This window comes from Primulina huaijiensis, chromosome 7 (assembly GCF_012295235.1).
Source record: "Primulina huaijiensis isolate GDHJ02 chromosome 7, ASM1229523v2, whole genome shotgun sequence".
Taxonomy (NCBI): domain Eukaryota; kingdom Viridiplantae; phylum Streptophyta; class Magnoliopsida; order Lamiales; family Gesneriaceae; genus Primulina; species Primulina huaijiensis.
The window spans coordinates 4748208-4767231 of record NC_133312.1 but is presented as its reverse complement, the minus strand read 5'-3'; the positions used below and the strand labels follow the sequence as shown (position 1 = coordinate 4767231).

Here is a 19024-nt window from a genome sequence, read left to right as displayed (position 1 = left end):
TCGACAATATTTATTATACTAATAGAATCTTTTGCAATAAAAATTTCATTTTGAGCGTTAATTATTATATATTTGTGGGGTAGGTCTCTTGTGAGACGGTTTCACGAATCTTTATCTGTGAGACGGATCAATCCTACCGATATTCACAATAAAAAGTAATACTCTTAGCATAAAAATAATACTTTTTCACGGATGACCCAAATAAGATATCCGTCTCACAAAATATGACCCGTGAGACCGTCTCACACAAATTTTTACCATATTTGTGATAGTTTCCTTATCTAGTTGCCACATATGTATATGTCTGAATATATATATAATTCACATCTCACACGTACTTAATTTACATGTTCTTGGTGTCCAATAGAGGCATGAAAAGTACACATATGAAGGTGAATAACACTACTTAATAATTAATTTTATCGAGCTAGCCAGGTTCGATCTCCACCACGATTTTTGGCGACTAAACAACATATGTTTACTTTGGCAATAGGGTTTGCACGTGATATTTTCATTCGAAAATACATAAAGTCAATATACCATTAAATGAATTTAAACTGTTGCGGAACATGTATTCCAAACAGAACAGTGCAGGACATCAAAATACAGAGTCCCAAAAAAAAAAAAAAATAAATAAATAAAGAAGAGAAGATACAACTAATCTTGATTTGCTCGTCGCCTTATTGCATTTATTTAGTGATCATATGGCATGAAACTAAACTTTTACCTAAAAATCCATTTAATTTAAATTTAAACTGCAGTTTTGTATATTGTATAGTAATTTGGGAAGTAAAACAACACGAGTATTATATCCAAGTTAAGGGAATATTGCAGACCCTAATTGGCTGAAAAGTGTTGGTCTTCATTTTGGGTTATCTCTGTTACAAACATTATTTTATGATTGGGATTCTCAAACCCGTATATTTTTTTAAAAATTTATAAATCATTCATTTTATTTTAAAATGCATTATCTAAACAAAAGGCCACAATTTATTGAGGACGAGGAAATTCCGAGGACACACATGCACTACTTTGCATTAAGGTTTAATTGTAGCTCTACTATACACTTGTTTCATTTCTTTATTTATCGGGGGTTCTCAATTTTGGTACGTGTTCCGAAACTCACCAGTAATTCATCTAGACGTAGCAAATACTCGATAAATCAGATAAACACACATTCGATTGTATTAAATGTGACATTAAATAATAACATATTTTTTTTAATACCATTGAATTATATATAATATTTAATGATATTTCCGATTTGATAGAAGGAAAAAAAACACGTAGGTTCTTCACCTATTTAATTTAACCTAGTTTCATTACGTGTAAGAGACAATTAGAATTTCTCTATTTTTGAAAAAAAGGAGTTTATGCATATGGCTAAAACGAAATGAGTCCAATCATACATATATGCACACACACATATGGGCTTAGTTTTGGTTGGTTGAAGCAGCATATCATACTGTTGACATTGGGTAAATCACAGTGATTCCCTTTTGGGCCTTTAACAAATCATGGATTTGAACAGAACTTAATAACTTGGATCCCTCAATGGGTTGCATTTATTTTTTATTTTTATATTTTCATTAATGAAAGTAAGTATAAAGTAAATAGTATATTTTTTATAACAAAGTTTTACGGATCTTTGGGGGGTGTATTCAATCTTAGAAATTTCATTACTTTTATTGACTTTTGTAGAGTTTAAAAGTTTAGAGGTATTGAACATAGACTTTTATAAACTATATAAAAGTTTAGTGGTATTCAAATTAGATTTTTCTAGAGTTTTAAAAAATCTAGTGGTATTCAATCTTAAATTTTTAAAAATCTATAGGTATCCAATATTTCCACAGATTTACAATGATTCTAATATAATTCTTCATGTACAAACTTTAAAACTCTAGGTACAACTATAGAAACTCAAAAATTGTCTTCTATTCACCCTAAAGATTTTGGTAGACTTTTAATCAAATAAAATATCTTTCTCACCCATATATCTCTCTCCTTCATTCAAAGACGATGCTTTTCTCCTCTCTAAAGATAAGTCGATGGTTCCTCGAATTTCACAGGTATGATTATTCTCTTGAATCATTATTGATTTGATAAAAAAAATATTATGATTTCTATGCATCTCTTTCTATGTTCCATTCGTTGTTTATTTATATCTGTTTATGTGTGTGCTCCAAATTTTTGCATAGATGTTTATCGTTTGAATCAAACGGTATGTGATAGATACATAAATTTTTTACTAGATTGTTCATATAACGTTGGAAGACTAAAAAATAATGGTTCCAAATTCACAGTTGTTTTCATAATTTACTAGATACATTTGTATTGAAGTTTGTTTTCAAAATCTGATGTATTGAGTTTGTATAGATGAATACAAGCATTTGTTTTGTATTGAGTTTTTTTTTCAAATTTTCTCGAAAAAACATTTATAAATCTGTTTTTATATTGAAATTTGTTTTCAAACAGATTTTGATACATTTGTATTGAAGTTCGTTTTCAAATTTTCTCGAAACTTAGTTTTATACATTTTATAAACTCAATACATTTGTATTCATAATTTAAAAAGCCAATTCCCCTCGTCTCTATGCCCAAGTCCCAACTCCCAACTCAATAAAATAGAATTTGAAATTTGTTGATTTTTTATTCTATTATTTATGTTATTTTATTATTTTTTTATGAAAATTGATTGAAATTTTCGTTTTTGGATAATTAACCTCCGACCCCACCCTTAGTAAGTTCATTTGCCTTCAGTAGATCTGAGTTATAGATGTCTTCCCCCGACGAGTATGTCGTGCAAGAATTAGTGGATTACCTAGAAGAGACCCTGTCCGGAGCGGATGAGCCTGGACACTCTAGAACTGAGCAGAGCCCCTCCAAAACCTGAGAAACCCATATAGAGGAGAATGACGAGAGTCCCGAGCCCTATCCCCTGAGAACCGGGCAGAAAAATAGAAAAGACTGAGGCAATTGAAAGCAGATGAAGTTCGATTGAGAGAAGAAGGCCGACCGTTGTACGAGGTCTTGACTTCCCACTTAGATCCCGACATAATGCCAGCCATTAGAGAGGGGTTCGGCGTGCCCCGTAAGTATAAAGTACGTATATGATATAACGGGCTAGAATATCTTGTTAAGGAATTTACATAATACTGTAATGACCATGAGATTGCTAGGTACAAGACCATGAGACACATCACAACAGAATAGAACTGCAGAGAGGATGAACAGGACAATCCTGGAAAAGGTAATGTGTATGCTACACTTTGCTAACTTAGGTAAACAATTATGGGGTAAGGCAGTTTCAACAGTAGCCTACCTAATCAACAGATACCCCTCAACAGCCCTTGGTTTTAAAGTACCTGAGGAAGTATGGTCTGGACGAGCCATTGATTACTCTAAACTAAGAATTTTTGGCTGCCCTGTTTATGTGCATGTTAACGAAGAAAAACTTGAGCCCACATCCAAGAAATGCTTATTTTTGGGATACCCCGAGGGAGTCAATGGCTACAGATGTTGGTTAAATGATGGAACTAGATCAAAGTTTATTACCAGCCGAGATGTCATCTTTAACGAGGAAGAAATGATGAAGTAATGTCTTGAACAAAACAAAATGAGCCTAAGTGAAAATAAAGATGGGCATTCAAGCACTATGAGTCAACATAATTCTGAGGTGGAGCTCAAGTCGAGCATAAAACCAGAGAAAGAACAGGTCATTGAAGAAACTCATGTTGATGTTCAACCTGATCTAAGTAACTATCAACTGGCAAGGTTAGGATTAGGAGGGAGATTAGACCCCCAAAACAGGCTAGGCTATGCTGAGATAATAGCCTGTGCACTATCCACAACAGCTGAGTTCATAAGTGATGAGTCGAGGACACTTAGGGAGGCCATAGGCAGTGACAAGAAACACTTTGGAACCAGGAAATGGTTGATGAGATAAAGACACTGAGAAAGAATAACACTCGGATACCTGTCAATAAGCCTAAGGATCAGAAAATAGTTGGTTGCAAGTGGATCCATAAGATAAAGGAAGGAGTTCCTTAAATTCAAAGTGTCAAGTACGAAGCTAGGTTGGTAGCAAATGGATACTCTCAAAAGAAGGTATAAACTTCAATGAAATTGTTTCACTGGTGGCCAACATACTTATATTAGGATACTATTGTCTATGATCGCAGTCCATGACTTTGAGTTAGAACAAATAGATGTCAAAACCGTATTTTTATATGGAGATCTATAGGAGACCATATACATGGCACAACCTGATAGATACGCAAAAAAAGAGGGGTTTTTTTTAAAATTAATTTATTTTTAATTTTATTTTCAAAAATAATTTAAAAAATATATATATTGCAACTTTATGGCAATCCATGGTGCAGACGTGGAGCACCGTCTGTGCTTACGTGGAGCACCGTGCGTGCTTTGTAAGCACGAACGGTGCTCCACGTTGGAGCGTCCGCGCTCTGTGTCGAGCGTCCGTGCTTCGTAGGAGCGGACACTCCATGTGTGTGCTCAATTCACCCCTCACCCCCTCACCTTATCCTCCTCCCTTATCTCTTCATTCCTCCTTCTTTACCCATTCATTTTTTCCTTCTCTCTTTTTCATAAATTTTCCTCCCCTCTCAAAAGTTTTTCGACATCGGTGCTTACCTTATATTGAATTTTAGAAGATCGACAACATATTTCAGAATGGCAGAGAATCGAGGTCCCGAAGATTCCAGTGTCCTCTATTTACAAGAGACACATATGTCATCAACAATTTCTTCCTTACAGTTGATGATATTATCAAAGTGAAGAGGTCAGACAATTTGATTTGGAAGTTATACACTGATAATTATATACACAATCGTGTGCTTACATTTTTGAATCATATGAGTTTCTATAGAGTTTTAGAATGTGGTTCACAACTTTTTGATAATCATTTGATTACTGCTCTTGTTGAACGTTGGCGACGCGAGACACACACGTTTCATTTTCCATGTGGTGAAGCAACCGTCACGTTACAAGATGTTTCAATAATTTGGGGTCTAACAATTGATGGTGAAGCAGTCACTGGAATAGATGTGTCACATAAAGTTGAGGAATGACAACACATCTGTTTGGATTTTTGCCATCATCAAAATATTTGAAAGGTGGTCATCTGTCTATGACTGCACTATACGATCATTGTATGTCTAACATTGTTACTGATAATACTTCAGAAGTAGATGTTGTTAAATTTACCCGTTGTATAGCGTTAATGATTATTGGAGGAATAATGCTCCCTGACTATCAAAGAGGGTTTGCTAGACTAATATTTTTGCAACTGTTACGGGATATTGATAATGTGAAGTCTTATAGTTGGGGTAGTGCAGTTTTAGCATTTCTATACCGTGAGTTGTGTAACGCGTCACGTATAGAGAAGACTACAATGGCTGGACCTTTATATATCTTGCTGGTATAATTAATGTAATGTGATTATTTAACACAATTTTTTTGTTAATTTTGTTGATATATTTTTATTATTATAAGCAGATATGGGCATGAAGCAGGATTAAATGTGTTAACCCTGACCGAGGTGGGTTAACATTAGGTGTACCTCCTGTTGATCCAGATGCTATTATTCTAGTTTCTCCGTATGGTGCACGGTATTATTTAAAAATTATTGTGGTAATATCATATATATCTCGTATAAATTTTTGATATGTAATTTTTTTTTAAATTGTAGTTGGAAAATTGAATTCAGTTACACACATTCGCCAACACATGCTGTAAGAATTATAAGGGATTCTATAGATCATATGAATATTAACGAGGTATTCTTTAATTTTAATATTTAATAGTGATTAAATGAAGATGATTTTGTTTTGAGTAGATGAATTTATAATCTGAACATTTTAATTTTTTACAGTTTAATTGGGTCGTTTATCATAAGAATGACATAGATGTGAAGACGATTATAGATTCATACGACAACAAAATATGACGATGTGTTTGTCTTCTTATATGCTTTGACATTGTGGAGATGCACCGTCCTAATCGGGTGATGCGACAGTTTAGAAGACGACAATCAATTACAGGGTCTGCCGTCGACAATGATGATATGCATAATATCACCAGAATAGGACATCGAAACACCGATTGGAGAGATTATCATAGAAATTCAATTGAGTTGTGGAATAATAGGCTGAGATATGTTGCAAAAGGGGTGCGACAAGGGTTGAATGCCCAGAAAACATAGTTCAGTGTCTTACTCATTTCAGTGTTGGCCCTGAGATGCTTCCACTCCACAACTGTTCCCGGATTATATTTGGACAAAGCAAGCATATATTTGGGAAGTAATTGAACGGAGCTCTCCCATGTACCATAAGCAATTTCCATAGCACGTTTCAAACTGCGCCATGCCTTCGTGTACGAGATTTGATATCAATATTTATCTTTCACATTTTCGATTATATACTTAATCTCGTACGCAGGATCACAACGAACAACTCCCAATAGCGTATGTGCCACCATTTGACTGTTCAAATTCTTATGATCTATACCAATAGAAGTAGATATAAAAGTGTGAGGTCCGCCATATTTTGTTATTTTTCAATACCCAGTCTTGACCTTCAAAGAAGCGCGAAGTCCCAATCGACAAATTACCGTAGAAGAATTGTTTTTACAACGTAACTTCCACAAACTGCGTGTGCTTTCCACGACACGGTACTCACGCCTGACAAGTCTTACTGAATAATCCTTCACAGATGCAATAAGATCATTCTTATCTTTAAATAACATATTAACACATAATTCACCTCTATCCGGATTGTAATAGCTTGATTGTACTCCAGAAGGTACATCGACAGAATCGGGAGGCTCTTCCCCAAAAAATTTATTAAAAAATGATGGCATTTCAGAAGTGTTTGAAAGAAATGGTACAGTCTGCCTCTGTAATGTGTCACGAGGTGGTTGTCGAGATGATGTTCCCTCATCAGGATTTGTACAAGTATTCACTTCATCATTAACATTCAATTCTTCTTCTTCTTCTTCAGACTCACTGTATGATATATCGGATTCAGAATCAGTCCTCAAAATATCATCATTATTGGCCTGATCCGGACAACGAGCACTCGTATCTAATGTTGGATTCGGCCAATATGGAACATGATGTTGTTCCGACGAAACATTAATATATTGATCCCAAGACCCACTTACATCATCGAAACTCATATTACCGAGTCGTTCAGTAACCTGTGGAATCAAAGATTCTTGCTCCTGATAACCATCATATGTAGAAGTACCGAGTTGATTATTGAAACCAGAATCGGATGCATGTCGAACGTAGGAGTCAGGATCATCAAATCCAACATGATGCTCAATTGAATTTGCTTCCACGTATAAATGCAACATATGCATATTGTCACATTGCATTATAAACTGTAAAGAATCATCATCAACGAGATTGACTTGAATTTCATGCCAAGATGATCTTTTCATGAATGAATATTTTGTTGACAACTTCAAAGAAAAATTCGTTGGATCGATTCCTAACTTTTATGCACAACTTCAACCAACTCCAACAAATTAATAGACCGTAATACTCGTATCGGTCTAACAAATGGAATGCTATATTCAACTGATCCATTATCGATAACCACGTGACCACCAAAATATAAGAGTATATCGATATGAGACATTTTGCCAATAAAACTTGAGAGAAAATTGAAGAAGAAATTGATAATGCAATTTTCTAATATATCATCGTTTATATAGAATAAAAAAGTTCACTGCTGTTTACGTTTCAATTATTTATGTACGGGTGAAATTCTGAATATTCACGTGAAGCGTTACGAGTCTGAATGAATATTCATGTGAATCGTTCAGAAATATTCACGTGAATTGTTCAGAAAAGAAAAACAAATGGACAGAAAAAAAACCGAAAAAAAATATTGATTTTGACAGAGTTCGTGCTTACAAAGCACGGAGTGGCTCCACGTGGGAGCACTGTCCGTGCTTTGTAAGCGCGGACGGCTCCACGTGGAGCGCGGAGGCTCCAACGTGGAGCACCATCCGTGCTTACAAAGAACGGACGGTGCTCCACGTCCGCACCATCCGTGCTTACGAAGCACGGATTGTCGTAAAGTTGCAATATATATATTTTTTAAATTATTTTTGAAAATAAAATTAAAAAATAAATAAATTTTAAAAAAACCCAAAAAAAGAGTCTAAGCACGGATTGCCGTAAAGTTGCAATATATATATTTTAAATTATTTTTGAAAATAAAATTAAAAAATAAATAAATTTTAAAAAAAACCCAAAAAAAGAGTCTAAGCACGGATTGCCGTAAAGTTGCAATATATATTTTTTTAAAATTATTTTTGAAAATAAAATTAAAAAATAAATTAATTTAAAAAAAAAACCCAAAAAAAGAGTCTGTTTGCTAAGAAAACATTTGTAAATTTGATATCTGACTAAGACATTAATGTAAAATTTTTTACTGATCCGTACTTTCAACCCTTATGTTACTAGCTAATGACTTATGAATTACAACTCGTTTGTCAAAGTGCCAAGTTTGAAACGAAAACTTAGGTTTGAGACCCAATTGTAGCAAATACCTCCTCAAACTAGAAAAAAAATATATTATCTGAAACTTTAAATTAGGCAATTTAAGTTTTAAAAGTTGAAAGCAAAACTTGGAAGATATTCTGGAATGCATGAACTTTACTACAAAGCAATTACTTGTTTCATAAGACTCTAACGTGACCAGTCCACTTGCAGTTATTACAACCAAGATTCCTGGCCATCTACACCAAACACTGCAAAATGGCCTTATAACTATTTACTGTGACACATAAATAAGGTCACTTGAAATATCAAATATGCAGAGCAAGTTACATTAGCATCATCATATTGTTGGATTATTCCAACCCTTTCTTACATGGATGCCATTACAGATAAGTCGAGTCGTCCCCTCCATTCCTCCCCAGGCTTCAAAGTAACCGGCTTCTCCATCACAGATGCATCTACACATAGCATGACTTTATACTCTTCGTCTCCAAAATCTGTAATGGCTTTAGATTTCTTCTCCCATGGATTCCAAACCACTGTGATTATCCGTTCATAGAACTTAGTTTTCTCAAAAGAACATGAAAATACGTACTCATGAGTCAATTCAAATGTGCTATACCAATATCAGGGAGACCATCCTTTCTGATCACAAAAGTCCTCTTTTTTTCATGATCAAATATAGCAACTGCATCTGAAGAGCTAACATAAATTCGATCCACCTTTGATAGAATGCACATCAACATCATCCTTAACATATAAACATTCTAAAGAATGGCAATCTGCCTTTTCTTAGAGAAACCTGGTTTACCTCAGATTCGAAAGTTAAGGCGTCTCCTTGTTCTGTAAAGCGCTCTCTGTTACTCAGATTGTCGAGGTAGTCGAGTGTCTCCAGTCCCTCTACTCGTACTTCACTGATATTTAAATGAACTTTTAGGTATAATATTCTGCGAGCTTCAAAGTATAAAACATACAATTTTTTGATAAGATCCTGCATAAATTTCAAATCTTCACCTGATATCTGAGACGGAGAAATAAGTGTGGTAGGCAAAGGAGAAGCTAAAGGGCTTGCAATTAACGTTCCTAATCCGTGATACCAAAGTCAGATATCCATCAGCAGACAGGAGCACCCTCAGACGGAGTTCAAAACTGATAAAAAAAAAATATCAAAAGATCGTTGAACCCAATTTCCCGAAAACATAGTAAGATTTTCAGACAATATTTTTCACCACTCTAAGAAAAGATATTTATGATAGGCAAAATTCCAAGAAGTGGATGGGATTTATTTATACCTTTGAGGCCAAATCTTGAGATCATCATCTGATGGTTTAAGAAGCAGATCGATAAACGTTTTGCCATTCGAATCAACGGACTGCAGAGGAGGAGGATTGTCATCAATGGTCCACATTTTGTTCCTGACGAAGCCATGTTGCTCCAGTGAACCACGGCTCCCAAACTTGGTCAATTAATTTAGAAAACGCATTATTTATATTTCAAGTCTAAGGGAGAAACAAAAACAACCAAAAAATGATTAAAAAGATGAAGTTTCCTAGATTGTACAAATATAGTAGCTGCAGATGATAAGATTAGAAAACCTGCGAAAAACAAATAGGAATCCCTCCCCTGACAACTGCAGGTGGCTTCAAAATGGCCTGTTGAGGAATAACGAAACACAAATCCAAAACACTATGTGTAAGTTTTGCACAACAGCGATAAATAATTCGAGTGGTTTCCGCAAGTTCTATATATTCTTGTCAATTTCATCAGATGAACAGAAAGAAACTTCTTCTACACTGAAGTCGTAGATATTATTATCTTACCTTACTACTGGTAAACAGCAGCTCCTCGCCCCATTCGTTTTTCCATGAAAGAATCTGTCCTCCATGCAGGCTAACCTGAGAAAGATATTGAAATATTCACGAGACATCAACTCAATATCCAATCTAAGCAGAGCCCTTACCATTAGAAATCAAATTTACACAAGAAAATTTAGTGACTTTAAAAAGATCTAACCCGTGCTGACGCTCCACGAGGACTCCGAAGTAGAACCTGAGAGACTCCATTTTTATCCTTAATCACTTCAACACCTCTTATCCGATTACCATATGCCGCAGAATGATCCATCTCAAGAGCACAAATTGAGCATGGATTGATGAACAGATCAAATCCTCTTTCATGTACCGCCCAAAAACTTAGAACAATAATTTATACGAATGGTTCAAATTATTCTCAAAGGTAAATCATTGAAGGGGTTGAGTATGGGAGGTTTGGTTTCTTTATCTGGAGATGTTTTCTCGTGACAGAGAGCTGGTTTCTTGTGAATGCTAACAAAATTTCTAACTACCAAAACTTCCAAGTGTAAATCAACAACAACTAGCATTCAATTGGAATGGATAATAATAAACTACACTTCACTTCTGAATTTCTTACATATATGATCACAATTCTTTTAAGAATTTTTATTTTCAAGAAAAAGGATTATCGCTCTTATCCCCAAGCTGAACAAATATATAAATAGACAAAGATTGATGAAAAGTTTATACAAAGCACACAAATACAAAAGAGTGGCAGCCAACAAGGGTTCAAATCAGCCAAATCACATAGCATTTGGCTGGGCAATTTGCATTTCCATCCACACTTTAGACAAATTATTAAATTATTATATAAAAAAAAAACTAGAAGAACTGGTGAAATTACAAGTTATCTTTTCCTAGTATAAGTTCACTAAAATACAACGTGGAATTGCTGAGAATTATAAATTTCGAATATATATATATATTAGATATTTTTTAACCATCAGGTGTAGTTTTCAATTTTTTGAATCGAGGGTCATATTTTAATTTTACCATTTTTGGGTCTGCTGGGGAAAAGAAAAGTTAAAAGAAAAGATGAACGGAAAGTGAGTTGTATGACGTCATAAAAAAATCAAAAGTTTAATAAAAGTTCGTGAAGAAATCTTTTTCAGGGTACGGTGGTCCATGTTTTGATATAGAATTTTTCAGCATTTTTTTTAAATATATTTTGTATGGTTGTTTAACATAAAAGTAAGTGGTAATTAAATTGTGTATATCATATTTAATATTCAGAACATACAACAAAATGTATTAATTTAACACACAAATAAACTTTAATAAATAGAATACGACAAATTATATGCATAAATATAAATACTTGCACGATGCATCAAGGCAAAATATTCAGTATAAAATTGTAAATAGTTTACGAAAACAAATACTAGTGATACTTATGAAAATTATCTTCCTTGACAACTCAAGGAAAAAAATTGCGTCCAAAACCACCCAAACCCAAAACCACAAAGGAACTACAATTTCGTTTAAACCGGAGCCACAAATAATTTTTCAACTAACACTGTACACGAGTGTTTTCTTCGAGTGTCTACAACACTACACGGCAACACAGTACAAAACATGAGTCAATCACATAAACTCTTCAATGAAGTAAATCGTCGCTCTTCGTGCTAAGTTTTTCTGCTCTCCGTTTTCTCTCTCAAAAAACCACGCACCGCCACAACTCTTATATCTTATTTATATATTCTCTTTGACCTAGAGTCTATTCCATAAAAGAGTCTTACATTATATGAAAACTAAAGTTTTATTAGAACTTAAACTCTTTTCACTAGTGATATAATATCTACGAATAAATCAAATCTTGTTAGTCTAGAAAAATAAACTCTAAATTACTATATTTCAATATTATCAATAAAAGAAAATAGTTAAGGAATATATATTCCTTTCATATTTAATCGACAATGTTAAATTCTCAAAGTATATATTATATACAGTTAACCCTTTTTTTTTTACCCTCCATAACGCCAATCTACTCCATTATATTTTTATGGCAAAAACTTGTATGAGACGGTCTCACGGATCGTCTTTTGTGAGACATATTTTTTATTTGGGTCATCAATGAAAAAGTATTATTTTTTATGCTAAGAGTATTACTTTTTATTGTGAATATCGGTAGAGTTGACCTGTCTCACAGATAAAGATTCGTGAGATCGGTTCACAAGAGATACACTCTATATTCAATTATTCAGTTTTCCAAAAATGATATAGATTGATTTTAAAAAAATTATAATTTTAAATGTATAATTTCAGTTGCCTAGCTGAAATATAACCACATTATTTTTAAAATAGTAATAATAATCACAAATTCTAAGATATTGAATAGGTAGGGTAATTAATAAATTGAGGTGGAAAGCTTTGAATGTGTTGTGGCGAAGGAAAAATGCATTAACTAATCCGATCCCTTGTTGAAAAATTGACTAGATTTAGGGACTTTTTCAAACAAACTAAAAGGATCATCCTGAGCTACCAAAAGCTAGCCAGCCAGCCTGACAGATAATTTATAATAAAAAAACAATATTTTTTAATGTAAAAAACAATAAATTTTTTTTAATTAGAGACTCAAAAAAAACTCTGTCTCACAAAATTGACCAATAATAGCATCTCACAAGAGTTTTCGAGAAATAAGAACTGAAATTATTAATATTTTAATAATTATACCAATAATTTAATCATATTTATGACAATTTTAATAGAGTAACTCGATGTTCTTCGAGTTGAGATAGAGGTCTAAAGGCAATACCTGATGGAAGAAGATTATATATCTCGAATAGGCCTTTTAATTGGCAAATTTTTTTTTTGGGAAGATCGTGAGTTCTTTGGGATTCAATGGAGTTCAACAAATATCGAACAAAGAGAACATCGGGAAAAAAATCTCTATTCATCGAAATCAAGATGTTGGATTGCGACATAAAAATTGATTCTTTTAGTTGTACTGAAAATCGACATTTGAAACGAGCTCATATTAGATGTAAAAAAGTTGCATATGATATATCAATATATATGTATCATATTTTCTAATATGAAATACAAAATCCTTTCAAAATTATAATTTTTAAGCACTCTTAACATTAAAGTTTCATGTGACAAGACTTGTAGCTTAGTTGATCTCACCCGTTGCCTTGCTCCTAAACTATCCCCTTCACGTTGTTCTTAAAACTGATTGAATCACTATAAACACACACATACACATAGAGAGATAAGTTTTCGTCAAAAATGATTCAATCAACATGACTCGCTTTTCTGAAATTTCAAGATCTGAAACTTATAATTAAATTCACGTCCCTTGAAAAAATTAAGAGTTAAAGTTTGAATTTGTATCTTGAATATTCTTTCATCCAAGATTTATATATATATATATACACACACATATATACACGTGGGGTGGGGCTACTCCCATTTTTCAACTAAATTCAAAGCATGGAGTTAGTGATGCAAACTGGAATAAATTAATGTTTTATTTTATTTTATGTTTTTATTATTCAATCGTTTTATTTATTTTTTCAGCGCTGTCCCATTTGGACAAAATGGAAACTCGTGTTTAGTTTCCTCTTTCAAATCAAATTACCAAACATTTCCGATCCTTAAAAGGTTAAAGAATGAAATTTGGTAAAAACTTGTGTGAGACGGTCTCACGGGTCGTATTTTGTGAGATGGATCTCTTATTTGGGTCATCCATGAAAAAGTAAGGTTAACCAATGAAATTTGACAAAAACTTGTGTGAGACAGTCTCATGGGTCGTATTTTGTGAGACGGATATATTATTATGGTCATCCATGAAAAAGTATTACTTTTTATGCTAAGAGTATCTCTTATTTAGGTCATCTATGAAAAAATATTACTTTTTATGCTCAGAGTATTACTTTTTATTGTAAATATCGGTAGGATTGACCCGTCTCACAGATAAAGATTCGTGAGACCGTCTCACAAGAGACTTTCTCATGAAATTTTATGTAATCATTACTTGAAGATCAATCGTTTCAAGAGAAAGACAAAAAACTTGTGTGAGACGATCTCACAGGTCGTATTTTGTGTAATCCATGAAAAAGTATTACTTTTTATGCTAAGAATATTAATTTTTATTGTGAATATCGGTAGAGTTGACCCGTCTCACAAATAAAGATTCGTGAGACCGTCTCACAAGATACCTATTCTTCAAGAAATTTTGTAAATCATCAATTTAATGTGATTAATATTCTATATATTTTAAAAAATAATTGAGTAATTTTTAAATTTAAAGATATGTCTAAATAAATCTCGTGAAATTTTTGTTGCAGATGAATTAATCCGTCCATATATATATATGTTAAAACCAGGTTCATTAAGTGCGCATAAAATGAACGGATTTGGTCGTTAGCATTTCCTGTTCGGTTCTGACTTGATAAAGGGGATTTTTTAGGGGTTTGACCATCCAAGTTGGTGAGAAAACATTTTGTATGATGGGTTTGATTCTTTCAACCAACACTTTCTCGAGCGAGTTTCTTGTACAAGATTTGTCTATTATAGTTTACATGACTAGTGTAGTTTGTAAGCTACTATGTCATCACAAGAGTTTACTCAGTACACATCGAATGATAATAGTTGCTGATTTCGTTATAAGAAAAAAATGAATTTTTTCCCCTCCATATTATATCAATTACTTGATATTTCATGATAGATTTGTGATAAAAAAAAATTAGGCTATGTTTGATAAAGTTGAAAGAAATAAGATAAAAATAAAATTTATTTTGGAATGAAATGAAAATAAAAATTAAAAGATATATGCCATGAGGAATACGTACGTTTTACCGCAATAAAATATAATGTTACACATAAGCTCAATTACCATATATTTCATTTATTTATACTTATAAATTTCATTATAATTACTATTATTATGATAATTATTTTATAAACATTTTTCACATCGTTCTCATAATGTAAATATGCAATGTGCGTTGAAGAAGAAATTAAAAGTAAAATATAAGACATTGTCTAAAATAGGCTTTTAAAACGATAATACAAGAGCTCCAGTAAAGAACTGAAGCGTATAAAAATCGTGAAAACTAGATCTTGAATGGCATTTATAAGATATGAATTTATAAATAAAAGGTACATTTATAATTATAAGAGTTATGTAATTTGATCCTACCAAGATCAATCTTCTCTCGGTAGGAGGTTCTGCATCCATGGGAGAACAACCAAATCTTATTAATGAACAAATCAATTACAAAGTTTTCCCGCTCCCGAATAGAAAATACAATATGAGAATTTTGCATCAAATCTCTCTACAGAGAAGATCTTCTTCCCTTGATTTTCCTATGTGACTTTTACGAAGAATTTTCAAAACTAGTGAGTCTCCCAGCCTTCCCACCATCATTTTATAGAATTGACCTTCTTACTCGAGTTCAGAGCAGTTGGCACTAGACATCATATCAGTTCGAGATTTGTAAAGTTTGTCATTTTTGTAAATATCTACGAACAGATCTTCCTCAATCGATCATCAAATAAGGTCAACGATCAGACTAGATTCTTCGCATAGATTGCACTAGAAATCTAAACGAAATTTGATTCGAAATTGAATAGCCGGAATTTCAGAAACCCATTGACTGGCCCCGGCGCACAATGGAAGAAGTGGCCGAAAATTTTTCTTCAAAAATTTAGGGATATAAATTTTGAATTTAGTAGTCATCACTAGTAATATTATTTTAGTATATTCTAAATTTATTAAATAAATAATTGTGAGCTCGTTATAACTCCGATCGATAATCAGACAGCGCCTATGTGTCAAGAGTGTAAATCTTGTTCATATAATGAAAATGAAAATTCCGAAGGACAAAATTTTCCACTGACCCATTTTTGGCAGCTGCCAGTTTTGTAAACTCTTTCACTAAAACCGACAGTTTCACTCTCCCCACTTAATTAATTGTTAAGCTAATTTTCACATCTTCCATCATATGAAATCAATACTTGTGTGATCTTCAATGGTTAATTGATACAGTTGTTGCAATATTTGCTATCTGCAAGTGTACGGTGTCAATATTTATAGTCAGTAGAATAAGAATAATCAGACTTTATTTATAAATTAATTACTACAATTAAAATAATCAGACTTTATTTAGAAAATTTAGTAGAATGTTCATTGATAATTATGAACTAAAATTAATGAAAGCACACGAACGATTAAAAATCAGTGAGAATAAGAATCTAGAGATACGATTTCACTTGGTCTTCACTATATTAAAATTATCATTGATATTTATATTCCTGTTTACTACCCAAGAATTTTCAATTATTCCTACTCCCTTTCCCAAGTGGTGCATATTAATCAATTATCTAAAGTCGATTTCAATATCCCTATCAACAATCAAACCATAAATAATTTCAATAACACAATAATTATTTCAATAGTTTCGTTGGAGTTATATGCTTTTCGAACTCTATAAACATCAACAATATATTTTCTTAAGGTTCTATTCAAAATTTCCTCTCCTGAGTGATAGACCTCAAATAAATATGACAGTCCAATTATTGATCAAGTAATTGAAAGCAATAAGATCCGAAAAATATACATAAACAAAGGAGTAATTTGCATATATAAATCAACAATTCATAAATAAATATTCGATCAAGATACGTCGTCATCTAGATTTAATAGATTAGTTCATGAATGAAAAACCACAAAATAAATTCATGTTCTTCAACATCACTAATAGACTAAAATTAAGTAAGAAGAAGGGAAAAAGAATCGAATCATAATTGTGGTTCTGTCCCTAGTAGATGCGCTCTTCGTCTTTGTTCTTCATTCTCGCTCTCTTTCTCGTTTTCTGGAATTTTTTTGCGTGACTGCGGCCCTTTCCTTTTTTTTTTTTGTGGCTAGGGTTTAAATTTTTATATGTACATGGATGGTTGTGAAAGCCTAAGAAAAAGCCCATCAGATTCTGCGGTTGAGTGCCTCTCCTGCGCGCGCGCACGGGGCTGTGCAGGATTTCTCGCAGCCGCGCGCAGGCTTCTGTTTTATGTGCGATGGGGCACAAGTTTCTGCAATTTCCTAGTATGCAATTTTCACAAACTCAAAGCCTATAATTTTGTCTCTGCATAGCCAGTCTTGCTTAGATAACTTCATTAGTCATCTTTCACTCACATGGTCTAGCCTTAAATGTCATAGTTTTGACTTGTTTTATGTTTCTTTTGCCATAGCAGCTCCATCTACAATTGTATTCCTTGAATCACGTACAGAGAGTTTTTCCTTATAGTTTTCATGACTACCAATGATCATTTCATTACTTTCATGATCCCATTTTCGGATTTTAACATATATCCATAACAGTCTAGTGATATCAAATTTCTCTTTAATTCAAAAAAGTATCTCACTTGATGTAGAAGTCTATCTATTACATTGCACATCCTCAATCTCACAAAATTTGTGGCCTTTATTCCACAAGGCTTGTTGTTCCCTAAGAGCACCAATCTTTCGTGACATTCTTTTAGATTTTCAAACCAAGATTTCGTTGGAAACACTAGGAATGTGCACCCGAAATCAAGAATCCATTCATTATTCACTACAAAAAAGGCCTACGACAACGGTGTTTCACCGTTGTCGTACGTCCTGAAAAACCGTTGTTAAAGCTCCTGTGGTTAAAACGTTCGCTCAAAACAACGGTTTTTCACCGTTGTCGTATGTTCAATTTGCGATGGTTAAATAAAATTAACGACGGATTTATGAAAAACCGTCGCTAATTAGCGACATTTTATTTTAGCGACTGTTTACCATAAATTCCGTCGCTAATTTTAGCGACGTTTTTTTCATGATTTCCGTCGCTAATATTTTCAGTAAAATAAAAAAATTACTTTTAATAATTTAACAAATCTAAAAAAAACTTACAATTTGACTATGCTAACAATATTTATGAACTTAACTAACACTTAAAAATTTACAAAAGTTAAAGCGAAAAAATTTATCATAAATTGAAACTAAAATCGTATAAGAGAGAAAAATTTTAAGCGTTGTGAAGTGGTGTGGAGGAAGAACCGAAAGTGAGGATATTTATAGACAATTTGCGACGGTTTTTGCTTAAACCGTCGCTATAGCAAAACCGTCGCATATTTTAAATTTGCGACGATTTTGTTTTTAGCGACGGTTATGCAAAAATCGTCGTTAATATTAGCGACGGTTTCAAAAAAACCGTCGCTAATTTAAAACATGCGACGGTTTTACTTAAAACCGTCGCTATATATAGCGATAGATTATACACTGTCGCTAAATTTAGAGAAGATTTTAAGCAAAATCGTCGCTGTATTTAAACTATTGACATTTTTGCTGAAATCGTCGCTAAAATTATCGACGGTTTCAGCAAAAATGTCGCTAATATGTCCAAAAAACACACTAGTCAACCACGGTTTTACAAAATCGTTGTCTTTGACACTAAAAAACACTTAAAGACAACGGTTTTATAGAACCGTTGTCATTGACCCTAAAAACCGTTGTCTTTTGCCCCCAAATATAAAACCGTTGTCTTTTGCTTAAAAATCGCACATACAACAATGGTTTTCAATAAAATCGTTGTTAAAAAGCAAACCGTGTAAAAACCGTTGTCGTATGTGCGTTGTTGATTTGGTTTTTTCTTGTAGTGATTTGAATCTTGGT

The 19024-nt window shown here is 33.1% G+C and overlaps 1 protein-coding gene across 1 annotated transcript; it reads right to left on the bottom strand.

Moving 5' to 3' along the window:
• Nucleotides 1–8656: 8656 nt before the first annotated feature.
• LOC140980178 (putative glucose-6-phosphate 1-epimerase) lies at nt 8657–11047 on the bottom strand. Its single transcript, XM_073445884.1, has 8 exons — nt 10547–11047; nt 10354–10428; nt 10129–10185; nt 9826–9989; nt 9548–9682; nt 9345–9447; nt 9156–9255; nt 8657–9072 (listed from the first exon to the last, which is right to left on the bottom strand). Exons 1-8 carry the CDS (start codon nt 10655–10657, stop codon nt 8903–8905), a joined length of 915 nt encoding a protein of 304 aa, XP_073301985.1. The 5' UTR covers nt 10658–11047; the 3' UTR covers nt 8657–8902.
• Nucleotides 11048–19024: the final 7977 nt, after the last annotated feature.